The sequence below is a fragment of the Coregonus lavaretus genome (genome assembly GCF_964263955.1).
Source record: "Coregonus lavaretus genome assembly, chromosome: 3".
NCBI classification, from domain to species: domain Eukaryota; kingdom Metazoa; phylum Chordata; class Actinopteri; order Salmoniformes; family Salmonidae; genus Coregonus; species Coregonus lavaretus.
The window spans coordinates 4,784,798-4,802,221 of NC_139990.1; the positions used below are offsets into that span (position 1 = coordinate 4,784,798).

Here is a 17,424-nt window from a genome sequence, read left to right on the forward strand (position 1 = left end):
CCTAAGTGTATGTAAACTTCCGACTTCAACTGTACACATGCACACACACACGTTTGGCACTTATTGTGGGGAACACATTGTTTACTGTGTGGTTGTGGGTGGCAGGACAGATGAATTGTGGATCTTGAGGAGGACTGATTCAGATGCATCAGAGAGAGGGTTCAGTCCAATCTCCCTACTGCTGACTGGTACAACAAGTATAAAATACACAGTAGTCAGACAAGGGAGGGTGTGTGTGTGTGTGTGTGTGTGTGTGTGTGTGTGTGTGTGTGTGTGTGGACGTCTTTACCTATACTTGTGGGGACCAGAAGTCCCCACAACAATAGTAAACAAACAAAAATGTGATCAACTGGGGACATTTTGTTAGTCCTCACAAGGTCAAATGCTATTTGTAGGGGGTTAGGTTTAGGGTTAAGGTTAGGTTTTCAGGTTAGGGGTTTGGGAAAATATAATTTTCAATGGGACTGAATTGTGTGTCCTCACAAGGTTAGTTGTACAAGACTGTGTGTGTATGTACATTATAGTCTTGTGTTTGTTTGCATGTTTTTGTGGTGTACGTATCCTTGTGTACCCCTGTCGTACTTGCCTTAAACGGTGCAGTAATAAGTCTCTGTATGGGGCTTTCACTGTCCCCCTCTACTTCTCTGCTGAGTATAGATTGATAACACTGCCTAGCCAAGCAGAACCCCTGTCCTCTCTAGCTGGGTCCCAAATGGCACCCTATTCCTTATGTAGTGCACTACTTTTGACCAAATCCCTATGGGCCCTTGTAAAAAGTAGTGCCCTATGAAGGGACTAGGATGACATTTGGGACACACACACTCTCATCTCTCTCAGCTCCGATGACGTCACACACCGTTCTGCTCTGTGGGCTAGCCTATTACACACTGGGCTCTAAGCCAATCAGACGAAGCCTAGCTGTTATCAAAAATGGGTCCACCCAATAGAGTGGAACAGTGTTAACGATTCCCGATACGCACTCATCTCCCTTCCTTTGCAGCACATTAGGTGGAAGATAAAAAATTATCCATGCTCACTTTAGTTTTTAACATTTATCATTTAATATGATTTAACAAAAAAGTGTTGACGTGTATTGAGCGATGGTGCACCATTGTTGCAGCTACCCCTTGACTTTTCCCACATTTTGTTACGTTACAGCCTTATTCTAAAATGGATTAAATAAATGTTTTTCCTCATCAATCTACACACAATACCCCATAATGACAAAGTGAAAAAAAACTGAAATACCTTATTTACTTAAGTATTCAGACCCTTTGCTATGAGACTCGAAAATGAGCTCATTGATCATCCTTGAGATGTTTCTACAACTTGATTGGAGTCCACCTGTGGTAAATTCAATTGATTGGACATGATATGGAAAGGCACACACCTGTCTATATAAGGTCCCACAGTTCACAGTGCATGTCAGAGCAAAAACCAAGCCATGAGGTCGAAGGAATTGTCCGTAGAGCTCCGAGACAGGATTGAGTTGAGGCTCAGATCTGGGAAGGGTACTAGAAAATGTCTGCAGCGTTGAAGGTCCCCAAGAACACAAGTGACCTCCATCATTCTTAAATGGAAGAAGTTTGGAACCACCAAGACTCTTCCTAGAGCTGGCCGCCCGGCCAAACTGAGCAATCGGGGGAGAAGGGTCTTGGTCAGGGAGGTGACCAAGAACCCGATGGTCACTCTGACAGAGCTCCAGAGTTCCTCTGTGGAGATAGGAGAACCTTCCAGAAGGACAACCATCTCTGCAGCACTCTACCAATCAGGCCTTTACAGACGGAAGCCACTCCTCAGTAAAATACCATGACAGCCCGCTTGGAGTTTGCCAAAAGGCGCCAAAAGGCACCTAAAGGACTCTCAGACCATGAGAAACAAGATTCTCTGGTCTGATGAAACCAAGATTGAACTCTTTGGCCTGAATGCCAAGCGTCACGTCTGGAGGAAACTTGGCACCCTCCCTACGGTGAAGCATGGTGGTGGAATCTTCATGCTGTGGGGATATTTTTCACCGGCAGGGACTGGAAGACTAGTCAGGATTGAGGGAAAGATGAACGGAGCAAAGTACAGAGAGATCCTTGATGAAAACCTGCTCCAGAGCGCTTAGGACCTCAGACTGGGGTGAAGGTTCACCTTCCAACAGGACAACGACCCTAAGCACACAGCCAAGACAACGCAGGAGTGGCTTCGGGACAAGTCTCTGAATGCCCTTGAGTGGCCCAGCCAGAGCCCGGACTTGAACCCGATCGAACATCTCTGGAGAGACCTGAAAATAACTGTGCATCCAACCGGACAGAGCTTGAGAGGAACTGCAGAGAAGAATTGGAGAAACTCCCCAAAATACAGGTGTGCCAAGCTTGTAGCGTCATACCCAAGAAGACTCGAGGCTGTAATCGCTGTCAAAGGTGCTTCAACATAGTACTGAGTTAAGGGTCTGAATACTTATGTAAATGTGATATTTCTGTTTTGTTAAGAAATGTGCCAACATTTCTTAAAACCTATTTTTGCTTTGTCATTATGGGGTGTGGCATACAGCAGGTTAGCCACCAGGGGGAGACTCGTTGATGCCTGGTGACAGAGGGGGGCGACATCACGCGGCGATGGCACCCTCTGCTGGACGTGCCAGGTCTTGACGTGCTCCCCGGCCAGGACTAATTGGGGCTGATTGTGGTTGGTGAGTAATCAAGGGGCTGATTGCTCACCAGCTGGACGAGTCCCATAAAGTTGCCAGAAGGGCAGCACACGGGAGTGGGGACTGGGGAAGAGAGGTTACTCCCGTATAGTCGTGCTCAGTACCAGAGATGATGGAGGGAGCTGGTTTTTTTCCCCACAGGATACAGCAAGACCCCGGAGCCCAGAAGACGGTATCCCGGAGAAGGTCTCCTTTTCGCTGTGTTTATTATTTAAATAAACACTTTTGAAACCGAGCTAATACAATTCTGTCCGTGTCTGATCTGTGTAAACGTCTTGACCAAACCCCCTGGTCTACCACAAGGGTATTGTGTGTAGATTGTTGAGGGGAAAAAAACAATTTAATCCATTTCAGAATAAGGCTCTAACATAACAAAATGTGGAAAAAGTCAAGGGGTCTGAATACTTTACGAATGCACTGTATAGACTACTGAAGGAAGTGGTAGCACTCTAAAACTATCATGAATAAGAATGTATAAGTGATTCATACACTATTAATAAATACTATTTCATTATTTGTTAACATTTAGAAACATGTATCAGCATGTACAAGATGTGCAAACATTTACAATCATTTAGAATAATTTATAAACACTTGTAAGAATTTATAAAGGGTTATTCAGGATTGTGATCATGATGTGTTACTAAGGAAGTAGATGGGAAGTGTATTGCTGCAGGTGTTGACCACTCTAGCAGTATACCTTTTACACCACGTGTCAAACCCATTCCACGGAGGGCAGAGTGTCTGCGGGTTTTCACTCCTCCCTTGTACTTGATTGAAGAATTTAGGTCACTAATTACTAAGGAACTCCCCTCACCTGCATTTCTAGGTCTTAATTTAAAGAAAAACCCAAAATCACAGCCATTCGGAATGGAATGAGTTTGACCCTGTTTTAGACTCACGACTACATTACATTTCTGTGTTGCGAGGTGTATTGCTGCATGTGTAGACCACTGTAGCAGATACCTTTAAGACTCACGACTACAGTACATTACATTTCTGTGTTGTAAGCTAAACAAGGTCAGCATGTGCTAGAGCATCATTTCACTAGAAGGGCGAGACACTAAAATAGAAGTTGGCCACAAGTTAATGGGAACCAAAAGGTTTTAAATGATCTCCAAGTCAAGTGTCTTAATTTTGCTGACACAGTCTGCCTTGTTACAAGAGTTGCTGCCTGCACCACTAACTGAAATATACCTCCCTGCCATTTCTTTTCTCACTCTCTTCCTCTCTTTTCTGTCTTGAATCACCCCCTTCTTTTCTGCCTCTGACTCTTCTTTCCTCACTGCACTCGTAATGGTAGTATGATGAGAGCAGTGTGAACATCCTTGATTGTCCTCTGACAGTAAGTGTACTTTGATTAGCGACCTTCTGTAGCCTCTCTAGCAGATTAAATGTGTCATTAAAATGTTCCGCCCTACCTCATCTAGCTCAGACTCAGAGACACTTTATAGTCTCTAGAAGTTTATGGCGTCTCAGCGAAGATCATTGATATTTTGGGCACATAATCCACTTTTATTTTGATATAGAGCTTCCTGAAAGAACAATTTGTTTTCTGTGTAACGGGTATGTATATCATAATGTAACTGTGTGCTCACTTTCTCCCCCCTCTCTCCCTCTCTCACGTTCTCTCTTCCTTTCTGTCATTCTCTCGCTTATTACTTATCCTGTTCTCTATCCTCTCTCCCTCTTTTTCTTTCTTGCTCTTCTTTTGTCTCTTTTCCTCTTTCTTTCTTTCTCCCATTTATTCCCTCCTCTCTCTGTCCGTCTGTCTGTCTGTATAGGAGATGGCCCACATTCTAGCCCAGAAGCAGCTGCGTTCCATCATACTGAGTGTAAGTGTGTCCAGTAATCACCTCCATCTGTACCTCTCGCTCAGCCTTTCCCTCTCTCGCTCAGCCTTTCTCTCTCTATCTCGCTCAGCCTTTCTCTCTCGCTCAGTCTTTCTCTCTCGCGCTCAGCCTTTCTCTCTCTCTCTCGCTCAGCCTTTCTCTCTTTCTCTCGCTCGCTCAGCCTTTTTCTCTCTCTCACTCAGCCTTTCTCTCGCTCAGCCTTTCACTCTCATTCAGTCTTTCTCTCGCTCTCTCGCTCTCTCTCCTGCTCAGCCTCTCTCTCGCTCAGTCTTTCTCTATCTCGCTCAGCCTTTCTCTCTCCTTCAGCCTTTCTCTCACATCTCTCACTCAGCCTTTCTCTCTCTCTCTCAGGCTTTCGCTCTCTCTCTCGCTCTCTCTCTCTTATTTATTTCGTGTTTTTTTGTTACATTCTTTGTATTTTCTTTCCTCTAGAACGTGATCCGGAGCCCTAAGCCAATCAATGATGAGATGGCCCACCAGCTGTACGTGCTGCAGGTCCTGACCTTTAACCTCTTAGAGGACCGGATGATGACCAAGATGGACCCTCAGGACCAGGTACACTAAGGCCTCTCAACTCAATGTCCCTCAAGCTGTTGGCCACATAGGCCTTATCAAATAGTAATTTCCAGTAAAATATCCACAAATTAATCTATTTTTGGTTCCAAGCACCATTTTATAGGTTTTCCCAAGAGGATAAGAGTTGAGCACGTTGTCTCTCTCTACCTGAGAATTATCAGTGATATGTGGAAGTACTATGTAAGGATATAGTTACCTTGGAATAATGCCTATGTAATGATTTGCCGATTTGATGTTTTTACTGTGTATGTACACTGAGTATATCAAACATTAGGAACACCTTCCTCATATTGAGAACAGTTTCAATTAGTCAGGGCATGGAGTCTACAAGGTGTCGAAAGCGTTCCACAGGGATGCCGGGCCATGTTGACTCCAATGCTTCCCACAGTTGTGTCAAGTTGGCTGGATGTCCTTTGGGTGCTGGACCATTCTTGATACACACAGGAAACTGTTGAGCGTGAAAAACACAGCATTGTTGCAGTTCTTGACATACCCCGTTCATAGGTACTTTAAATCTTTTGTCTTGCTCATTCATCCTCTGAATGGCACACATACACAATCCATGTCTCAATTGTCTCAAGGCTTAACAATCCTTCTTAAGCCTGTCTCCTCCCTGTCATCTACACTGATTGAAGTGGATATAACAAGTGACATCAATGAGGGATCATAGCTTTCACCTGGATTCACCTGGTCAGTCTATGTCATGGAAAGAGAGTTCTTAATGTTTTGTACACTCAGTGTATGTCTAAATGTTTTTGTCCTCATATATATGCCTAGGCCCAAAGAGACATCATCTTTGAGCTGCGCAGGATTGCGTTTGACGTGGAGTGTGAGCCGAACAACAGTGGCAGCATCGAGAAGAGGAAGTCCATGTACACCCGCGACTACAAGAAGCTGGGCTTCATTGTAAGTCACTCACACACACACAAACAACCGCGACTGGGCTTCAAGAAACTAGGTTTCATTGTAAGTCACACACACATGAACAGTGTTTAGCCTCTGCATCCCCAAAACTTCAGCTGTTGGACTAACTAGATTTCGTTTTGGTCTCGGTTAATTGGTTTAGAAGATTACACTATGCTCTCCGTGTGTGTGTGTGTGTGTGTGTGTGTGTGTGTGTGTGAGTGTGTGAGTGTGTGAGTGTGTGAGTGTGTGAGTGTGTGAGTGAGTGAGTGAGTGAGAGAGAGAGAGAGAGAGAGAGAGAGATTTCTACACCTATTTTTCTCTTCCTATCTCTCTACCTCCCCTCTCTCTGGGTGTGTCTGAGCTGTGGCGTATCGCTGTCGTATCCATGGTGAGTGGGAACTAAGCCCATCATTTCCTCTCTAAGTCCCTGAGCTGTTAGGGGCTCTGCGGCTCGCTAAGACCCCAGTGTGCTGCCTTAAGATAAGGCCTGACTTCATTTTCTCCAGTGGTGCGGAAACCCCCGAAAATACCCCTCAGACTTTACACGCTCGTACACACACACACTCGCGCACATGCAAGCACGAACACATGAAAGCATGCGCACACACACACACACACACACACACACACACACACACACAAACGAAACGAAGGGGATTGTCTGGTAAAGTTGATCTAGTGCTGTATTTAGTGGGCAGTAGTTGGTAGTAGGTACAGTGAGGGGGAAAAAGTATTTGATCCCCTGCTGATTTTGTACGTTTGCCCACTGACAAAGACATGATCAATCTATAATTTTAATGGTAGGTTTATTTGAACAGTGAGAGGCAGAATAACAACAAAAAAATCCAGAAAAACGCATGTCAAAAATTTTATAAATTGATTTGCATTTTAATGAGGGAAATAAGTATTTGACCCCTCTGCAAAACATGACTTAGTACTTGGTGGCAAAACCCTTGTTGGCAATCACAGAGGTCAGACATTTCTTGTAGTTGGCCACCAGGTTTGCACACATCTCAGGAGGGATTTTGTCCCACTCCTGTTTGCAGATCTTCTCCAAGTCATTAAGGTTTCGAGGCTGACGTTTGGCAACTCAAACCTTCAGCTATCTCCACAGATTTTCTATGGGATTAAGGTCTGGAGACTGTCTAGGCCACTCCAGGACCTTAATGTGCTTATTCTTGAGCCACTCCTTTGTTGCCTTGGCTGTGTGTTTTGGGTCATTGTCATGCTGGAATACCCATTCACGACCCATTTTCAATGCCCTGGTTCTCACCCAAGATTTGACGGTACATGGCCACGTCCATCGTCCCTTTGATGCGGTGAAGTTGTCCTGTCCCCTTAGCAGAAAAACACCCCCAAAGCAAAATGTTTCCACCTCCATGTTTGAGGGTGGGGATGGTGTTCTTGGGGTCATAGGCAGCACTTTCACCCAGTTCTCCACTGAATCATTCAGATGTTCATTGGCAAACTTCAGACGGGCCTGTATATGTGCTTTCTTGAGCAGGGGGACCTTGCGGGCGCTGCAGGATTTAAGTCCTTCACGGCGTAGTGTGTTACCAATTGTTTTCTTGGTGACTATGGTCCCAGTTGCCTTGAGATCATTGACAAGATCCTCCCGTGTAGTTCTGGGCTGATTCCTCACCGTTCTCATGATCATTGCAACTCCACGAGGTGAGATCTTGCATGGAGCCCCAGGCCGAGGGAGATTGACAGTTATTTTGTGTTTCTTCCATTTGCGAATAATCGCACCAACTGTTGTCACCTTCTCACCAAGCTGCTTGGCGATGGTCTTGTAGCCCATTCCAGCCTTGTGTAGGTCTACAATCTTGTCCCTGACATCTTTGGAGAGCTCTTTGGTCTTGGCCATGGTGGAGAGTTTGAAATCTGATTGATTGCTTTTGTGGACAGGTGTCTTTTATACAGGTAACAAACTGAGATTAGGAGCACTCCGTTTAAGAGTGTGCTCCTAATCTCAGCTCGTTTCCTATATAAAAGACACCTGGGAGCCAGAAATCTTTCTGATTGAGAGGGGGTCAAATACTTATTTCCCTCATTAAAATGCAAATCAATTTATAACATTTTTGACATGCGTTTTTCTGGATTTTTTGTTGTTGTTATTCTGTCTCTCACTGTTCAAATAAACCTACCATTAAAATTATAGACTGATCATTTCTTTGTCAGTGGGCAAACGTACAAAAGGGGATCAAATACTTTTTTCCCCTCACTGTAGACCTGGCCTGTGGATCTTGAAGAGAAATTGGTTTAGTTGGACTTTTGCTTCAAATGTGGTGAAGGTAGTGTGAAAGGATGTGGTTCTTCCATTCTGTCTGTGAAGCTGATGGCGGTCAGGAACAATTACAGAGCTGGATCTCTGCGACCCCTCCATGTCTCTCTCCGTCTCTCTCCCTCCTTTCTCTCCCCTCTCATTCTATCTCCTCCATTCACTCAGACGTGTTACAGTGCTAATGGAGATAGTCTACCAATCAACCTTGTCTTATTTATTTTTCTGACTCATCCTTGTCTTGTTCAAACATGTTTGTCAGATGACCACCGCCCACTTACCTCTCTCTCTCTCTCTCTCTCTCTCTCTCTCTCTCTCTCTCTCTCTCTCTCTCTCTCTCTCTCTCTCTCTCTCTCTCTCTCTCTCTCTCTCTCTCTCTCTCTCTCTCTCTCTCTCTTGCTCTCTCTTTATCTCTTTCGGTCTCTCTCTCTCATCAGAACCATGTGAACCCTGCAATGGACTTCACTCAGATTCCTCCTGGGATGCTGGCTCTGGATAACATGCTGTACTTCGCCAGACACCACCAGGATGCCTACATCAGGGTTAGTAGCACACACACTCACACACACTCACACACACACACACACACACACACTGCCTAAACTCTCTCTATCACTCCATGGCCCATCCCTCACTCAATAGATTCCCTGGGCTCTGTCCAAGCAGTCTGTCTGAAACACCATGCCAATATGTAGCCTTGGAATTCAGTCAAACCAATACTATAGCATATGGCTACGTTTAACAAATCTACACATTCACAGGAGAGAAAGGAATCCTGCCGATGTTTTTTTTGTCAATTTCCTAGTTTCAGTGACAAACACAATACATTTTATACAAGGACGCAACTAAATCAAATCAAGTTTATGTATTAATCCTGAATTAATTTAACTCAGCCTAAACTGTGGGCAGGTGCCATTGGTTTGGTTAGTGGGCATCCCATGCCTATGAGTGAGTGATTGTGTGTGTGTGTGCCTGCCTGTGTGCGTGCATGCGTCCTTGTAGAAGGGCAGTGGATGACCTGTGAAAATAAATGTGGAATTGAAAGGATGGTGGCATACTGTCCATCTAATATTAAACCTACCACACACACACACACACACACACACACACACACACACACACACACACACACACACACACACACACACTGGCCAGCCCTTCCCTCTCCTCTGCCCGCTGCTGTGACAAAACACAGCCACCAATTTCCCAAATGAAACTGTCACCACGACGATGATAAGGATGGTTTCCGGTGTAGGCTTGTCGCTGCGGCAACGTTATAATTTTTTACATGGGGAATTGATTTATGAATTAAACACGCCGTGTGCAAGTGGACCGTTTAAGGTTCAAACAAGGTTCAAATGTAAATAATAGAGGCTTTCGCAATGTTAATGTTTATGTTTATGTAGAAGGAAAGATGTCTTTTAATCAAAGCAATGTCACATTGAGATTGGAATGTCTTTGAGATTTGACATCGGCGGTAGATAAGGTGCAGTATAATGACTGATACTGTAATAACCTCCAATAGCTGCTGTCCTTAGTCTGACCTCTGGGTGGGGCTGGAGTGGAGCGGTTCGAGAGCTTCAAGTTCTTCGGTGTCCACATCACTAAGGACCTATCATGGTCCAAATACACCAACTAAGTCGTGAAGAGGGCACGACAATGCCTCTTCCCCTCAGGAGGCTGAAAAGATTTGTCATGTCAGTTAATGAAATGGCTACCCGGACTATTTACATTGACCCCTTTTAATGTATTTATTTTTCTTTGCACTGGCTCTATGCACACTCACTGGACCCTACCCACACATACACACATACACACACACACACACACACACACTACATACACTCACAAAACATACACACACATGCATATTGACGCCACAAACACACACACTCACACAAACACACTTTCACACTCTTTCACACACATCACATACTCTGCTGCTACTCTGTTTATTACCTATCCTGATTGCCTAGTCACTTTTACTCCTACCCACATGTACATAATACCTCAACTACCTCAACTACCTCGTACCCCTGCACATTGACTCGGTACCTGTACTCCTTGTATATAGCCTTGTTATTGTTATTTTATTGTGTTGCTATTTTTATTTTTATATTTTTTTGCAAATTGTTCTTACTTTTTAACTCTGCATTGTTGGGAAAGGGCTCCTAAGTAAGCATTTCACTGTTAGTCTACACCTGTTGTATTCAGTGCATGTGACAAATAAAATGTGATTTGATTTTGATTGAATTAAGATGGTACCATAGAGATAGGATAATCCGGTTAGCTGTGTCCCAGTTCCTTGTCCTGTTGGTGACATTCTGCTGCCTCTGGTTTCTATGTCCCACTCCGACTCTCTCCAAGAGAATCATCTCTGTCAACTATGACCTCAGTGTGGTCTCACTGGATTAATAGATCAAGGGTCACATGGTTCCAGTTAATTAAAGGCCCTAGTTGGGATGTGTCTGTCTGTTTCTGTGTGCCTGTCTGTCTGTCTGTCTGTCTGTCTGTCTTTATGTCTGTGTCTCTATCTCTGTCTGTCTCTGTCTGTGCCTGGGTAGCTGTTAAATGCTTGACAAAAGTATTTGCGAAAACGTTGATGGATCGATGGTTTGAGTGACTTTCTGTCCTTGTTCCAGATTGTTCTGGAGAACAGCAGTCGTGAGGACAAGCACGAGTGTCCGTTCGGCCGCAGCAGCATCGAGCTGACCAAGATGCTGTGTGAGACCCTCAAAGTGGGAGAGCTGCGTAAGTCTTTACTGGTATTAACTACCCTCACCTCAACACCTGCCAGGTGACATATCATTGCCTCCCAACAGGGGGCGTTGTTCCAGTTAGATCATAGTGTGCTTATATGGTCGTATTCACTGGCAACCAAACAGAAGCAAACGGACCGACACGGGGAGGGACTACCTGAAATTGTCCAATAAGAAACGTTTGTTTTAGTTTTCTGTTGCTCCAGTGAAAAACTTTTTGCCACGACCCTGATTTACTGACAATGGTGTTCTGTGGATTGTATGGGTGCTGAGTACCAGACAGTATCTCTGCACAGATGAAGGTATTTGAACGAGCTGATGCACAGAATATGTTTTTTGTCTTAGTTAGTCACATTCTATGGTCCTCTGAAAACAAACGATCAACAAAACGCCAAGGAATCAAACACAAAAGTTCCACAGTACCTGGAGTGTTTCTCTGCGGCCACATTCTTCCTCATCATCTCCAAATCTGATTGGCTAGTGCTTGGTAAATGTAGCTCCAACAGTCACATGTTCTCGGAACTACTGCAGATTGGGTGACTCTTCGAGGGCAGCTCTCTCCGTTGACCTCTAACCCTATTGATTGGTACCGGAGGAATGGGTTGGGGAGGCACTTTGATATACGAGGGTAAAAAAGCATCTTCTTTGCCTGTTTTCACATTAAGCCCAGCCATTCAGACAGACAGAGAGGGAGGAGAATAACCTCTGCAGCGTTTTTACCGTCTGTCAGACTAGAAGAGTAGACTCTGTCTCCTGCAGTGAAGATAAAAGGACCCATTATACTTTGTAATTGTGCTGGAGTTCATCAATTATTGATGAAGTGCGTAGGCTTCAAGTGCGCCCTATTCCCCCTCCTAATACACTGTCTCTGTCTGGGATTCGCACTGCCCAGGGGGAGAAGAGCTGGGCCGCGTTCCATTCAAGGAAAAAGACTCCCTGCGCTTCTGCCCTTATCCACTCCTTAGTACATCATGTAAGGCTGAATAGGAGCCCTATCTGCTTACTTCATCTTAGTGGGATGGGAAGGTTGTAAATGTAGCCTACCTAAAGAATAAACCTTGATTTAGAAGTTCTACTGTGTTAGGAAAAAGAGACCACCTCTTGGTAAGGATCTGTGAAGCATTGAAGAACTGATTGACAGTTATGGTTTGGAAAGACTTGTACTCTGGGTCTGCATTGTCATCCAAACCTCTGGAATTGAAATCCAAATCTTAAAGCCTATATCCTATCTCTGATTTCCTTTGGTATTCAGCTGTGGACTCTCTGTATTAAAGTCACATGTCAGTTTTGACCTTGACTCTCATACATGGTTCTGGTTAGTCTGTGGTAACTCTGCGCTCTAACTTTAATAGCCTTTATACTCATTAATATTGATGGCCATGGAAGGGGTCATGAAGACGTGGTAGACTATGCACTATGCAGCAGTGTGTAGCAGGGTTGTGGTGAATTCCATTTCAAGTCAGTCATTTCAAGAAGTCAATGGCAGTTTTCAATTGATTCATTGATTTTCAATCATGTGAGTTGAAAACTGCCATTCATCTTCAATGAGGAGTTTTTTTTTTTTCAATCCACACATTGAATTCAGTTAGCTTTCTGATTTGATGAAGTTCAAATGAGATGGAGCCCAAAGCCTGGTGTGAGGTGTTAACAGGGGCTGAAACAGCTCAGAGGGGGGAGGAGGGGCGTGTGTGTTCGGTGACACTAGAGTCCCTAGGGGTGAGCCTCCATCTCCATCTGTCTGGTGGTATGCTCCACTGGTCTGTGTCTGACAGGCTTGTCTGCCCCCCTCTTATCACAGGCTGGAACACACAACTTTTCTTTCTCCTATTAAGTGCCTAATGCCTACTTGGCACGTGTCCCAACCGAAAAAAATATTTGATGTCAATGGCAAACACCTGGTGTTATAATTGTTGAATAAATTACATGTATAGTTTTATCCCCAGAAGTTTTTTTTCATGTCGGTCACGTTTTTGTTTATGTTCACAGACATGATATGGCTGTGGATGTCTTATCCTCTGTTCCTCAAGCACTAAGTTAATGTTGACGACTACTGTACACTACAGTACCGTATGTATAATGGCTTCACTAAGAGGAGGGATGGTATATGGGACAGGCAGGTAGCTGTGCTAGATCAAATCAAATCTAATTTGATTGGTCACATACACATATTTAACAGATGTTATTGCGGGTGTAGCGAAATGCTTGTAAAACAAAAAGATGCTGAATGACTAATGGAGTGGAATTAGTGGAACCCACCAGAACCCCCCAGTCCATGTCAAGGCCTGAGACACGACACACTCCAGACAGAGAGACACTGACGGGGAAGGGGTACGGGATGACAGTCACACTAAATATATATACACTGAGTGTACAAAACATTAAGAACGCCTTCCTAATATTGAGTTGCACCCCCTTTTGCACTCAGAACAGCCTCAATTCATCGGGACATTGACTCTACAAGGTGTCGAAATCGTTCCACAGGGATGCTGGCCCATGTTGACTCCAATGCTTCCCACAGTTGTCAAGTTGGCTGGTTGTCCTTTGAGTGGTGGATCAGTCTTGATAAACACGGGAAACTGTTGAGCGTGAAAAACCCAACAGCGTTGCAGTTCTTGACACAAACCGGTGCTCCTGAAACCTACTACCATAACCCATTCAAAGGCACTTAAATCTTGTATCTTGCCCATTCACCCAATCCATGTCTCAAGGCTTAACAGTCCTTCTTTAACCAGTCTCCTCCCCTTCATCTACACTGATTGAAGTGTATTTAACAAGTGACATCAATAAGGGATGTCATGTTCCTAATGTTTTGTACACTCAGTGTAAAACAAAGCATTTTATTAGTGACAAGATGACAACATAGAATTTGGCATCACGTCTTGACTCCGTCTCAGTGCAAACCAACAGACAGAAGCGTAGCAATTTAAAGAGTCATTATGACACTTGGAGTTGCACTCAGTGTAATTCAACAGAGCATCCAAGCGCATGGAAGTTTGGAGGAAAATGGAAAAAGGGAGGTTTAATGTTCACAAATCAAGGTTGTTATAGGAAAGGAGGGAGGACAGGATGGCTAGAGGTAGTTAGATAAAGCCATTCTGAGCCGTGCGCTAGCTGCAGCCGAGGAGGCCTCTAAATGATTTACTGTAAAAGTTTGAGGGTAGAGAAACTGACGCAACCCTCCACTGACACCAAAACGTTGTTAAATGAAGTCGGAAAGCGACTCAGTGGCAGAATTCTTCATTAAATAGTAATGGACTGCCTTTTAAAAAAGAGGGGAAAAAATGAAACACCCTGTGTTAGTGTGGAGGAGAAGGTAATGTTCAAAGCCAGAGCTCTTTCTCTTCACGATAAGGAAGTCATCTCTGCGCCAACCGTGACAAATTTTTTCTCGGATCATTAACTTTTGTTTGCCGCCGTGAAATGCCAATAAACCTCTGGTGGGTTTTGGACTTCTTAGTTCCCAATCTACCAAGGCTAATCACACAACAGGATTCTGGCAGTGCTTGGGGCATCTTTCGGTCTTTTTAGTTTTAGCCTATTTTCTCTATCCCCACTGTCCCTCCACTATCCCATCCCACTCTTTTATAGAGCAACATCTCCTCCAAATGGCACCCTATCCCCTATATAGTTAACTACTTTTGACTATTGGGGAAAAGGGTCCCATTTGGGACCCACCCCTTGGCTTATACCTTGAGGTCATTGTAGCCTACTGCCCTTTTTAAATAGGGTGCTGTGGCTTAATATCCCCCTATCACACAACACCAACACAACAACAACAACAACCGCCGCCGCCAAGCAGATTGCTGGGTCAGAGCTCGTATGAAGGACGCAGGGCATTCTGGAACATACTCAGGTCAACAGATCAGTTTGAAAGAACCTTTCTCTGTTTCCACAGCAACGTGGGTGGGTGGCAGACAGCAAAGGCAATGTGCATTCCGCTTGAACTTTTCCATTCGACCCGAGATTCAATTACTGCCACAGTCGCCACCATAAATAAATATTGTTTTGACATTTCTCTGGTTTGTATTTATATACAGTGAGGGAAAAAAGTATTTGATCCCCTGCTGATTTTGTACGTTTGCCCACTGACAAAGAAATGATCAGTCTATAATTTTAATGGTAGGTTTATTTGAACAGTGAGAGACAGAATAACAACAACAAAATCCAGAAAAACGCATGTCAAAAATGTTATAAATTGATTTGCATTTTAATGAGGGAAATAAGTATTTGACCCCCTCTCAATCAGAAAGATTTCTGGCTCCCAGGTGTCTTTTATACAGGTAACGAGCTGAGATTAGGAGCACACTCTTAAAGGGAGTGCTCCTAATCTCAGCTTGTTACTGTATAAAAGACACCTGTCCACAGAAGCATTCAATCAATCAGATTCCAAACTCTCCACCATGGCCAAGACCAAAGAGCTCTCCAAGGATGTCAAGGAAAAGATTGTAGACCTACACAAGGCTGGAATGGGCTACAAGACCATCGCCAAGCAGCTTGGTGAGAAGGTGACAACAGTTGGTGTGATTATTCGCAAATGGAAGACACACAAAATAACTGTCAATCTCCCTCGGCCTGGGGCTCCATGCAAGATCTCACCTTGTGGAGTTGCAATGATCATGAGAACGGTGAGGAATCAGCCCAGAACTACACGGGAGGATCTTGTCAATGATCTCAAGGCAGCTGGGACCATAGTCACCAAGAAAACAATTGGTAACACACTACGCAGTAAAGGACTGAAATCCTGCAGCGCCCGCAAGGTCCCCCTGCTCAAGAAAGCACATATACATGCCCGTCTGAAGTTTGCCAATGAACATCTGAATGATTCAGAGGAGAACTGGGTGAAAGTGTTGTGGTCAGATGAGACCAAAATGGAGCTCTTTGGCATCAACTCAACTCGCCGTGTTTGGAGGAGGAGGAATGCTGCCTATGACCCCAAGAACACCATCCCCACCGTCAAACATGGAGGTGGAAACATTATGCTTTGGGGGTGTTTTTCTGCTAAGGGGACAGAACAACTTCACCGCATCAAAGGGACGATGGACGGGGACATGTACCGTCAAATCTTGGGTGAGAATCTCCTTCCCTCAGCCAGGGCATTGAAAATGGGTCGTGGTTGGGTATTCCAGCATGACAATGACCCAAAACACACGGCCAAGGCAACAAAGGAGTGGCTCAAGAAGAAGCACATTAAGGTCCTGGAGTGGCCTAGCCAGTCTCCAGACCTTAATCCCATAGAAAATCTGTGGAGGGAGCTGACTGTAAGTCGCTCTGGATAAGAGCATCTGCTAAATGACTAAAATGTAAATGTAAAAGTTTCGAGTTGCCAAACGTCAGCCTCGAAACCTTAATGACTTGGAGAAGATCTGCAAACAGGAGTGGGACAAAATCCCTCCTGAGATGTGTGCAAACCTGGTGGCCAACTACAAGAAACATCTGACCTCTGTGATTGCCAACAAGGGTTTTGTCACCCTCCTGTACAAAATCAGCAGGGGATCAAATACTTTTTTCCCTCACTGTATTTGTATGCAGATGTGGGGTGAGCGGGGTGGGAATGGAGGGGGCTTGTTTGGGCTGGTTCTGACTGTGTGTGGTATTCATGTTCAACTCCAGGTGTCCATGAGTCACCACTCCTCCTCTCCAGCACCCCACCGCAGATCTTAAAAGATTTATCGTCAGCAGCCCAGCATGTTTCCCCAGAACAGGCCTTAATGGAATCCCTGTCGGTCAGGCAGGCAGGCTGGCCGCGTCTCTCTCTTTCTTCCTCTATTAAAAAAGGCCCATGTAATATTTATGAAGTTATTTAGATTGGCGGTGAAAATGTCCTGGTTATTGATTCATGGCATTTCCTCTCCTTCAGACACAGGACAGAGAGGAGAGGACAGGACATCAGAGGACAGACAGGACTGGGCAGGTCTCAGACTTACCATGGCCTTCTCCATACCTGTCTCATGGATGCTGGTATCTAAATCCATTCTGTAGAGCAAAGCGTTGAACTTGACTTTTAAAGGTAGTTTACGATTGAGCCGACATGCACAATGTTTACCGTGAATGCTCTCTGAGGTAATGCCTAGGCTTTAGCTCATCGGGTTAACACAGTGTTGTGACGACAAACCAGTATGAATCATGTGATGTCAGTTTTGTCTGACTGTTTGGAATTGAGTGATGTCATCAGCTGTTACCTGTGATGAGGTTGTTGTTGTCCAGTCACTGTTGTTCCCTCTGTGGCTCATCTCTGCTGTGTGCTTGTGTGAACCGAGCAGGGTCTCAAACTGATTAGCAGTAACACATCCTTCTGTGATGACATGGCTGAGGTGCCTGCTGTGCACACACATACACACACACACATACACACAC

The 17,424-nt window shown here is 44.6% G+C and overlaps 1 protein-coding gene across 1 annotated transcript in view; it reads left to right on the forward strand.

Moving 5' to 3' along the window:
- Nucleotides 1-17,424, forward strand: part of LOC311126069 (engulfment and cell motility protein 1) — a 148,031-nt gene that overhangs the window by 84,393 nt on the left and 46,214 nt on the right. The window contains exons 11-15 of the mRNA XM_084158473.1: nt 4,480-4,530; nt 4,981-5,103; nt 5,902-6,030; nt 8,749-8,853; nt 10,954-11,062. Of these exons, the coding sequence (XP_084014599.1) occupies nt 4,480-4,530; nt 4,981-5,103; nt 5,902-6,030; nt 8,749-8,853; nt 10,954-11,062 (517 nt within the window). The remainder of the gene's footprint in view (nt 1-4,479; nt 4,531-4,980; nt 5,104-5,901; nt 6,031-8,748; nt 8,854-10,953; nt 11,063-17,424) is intronic.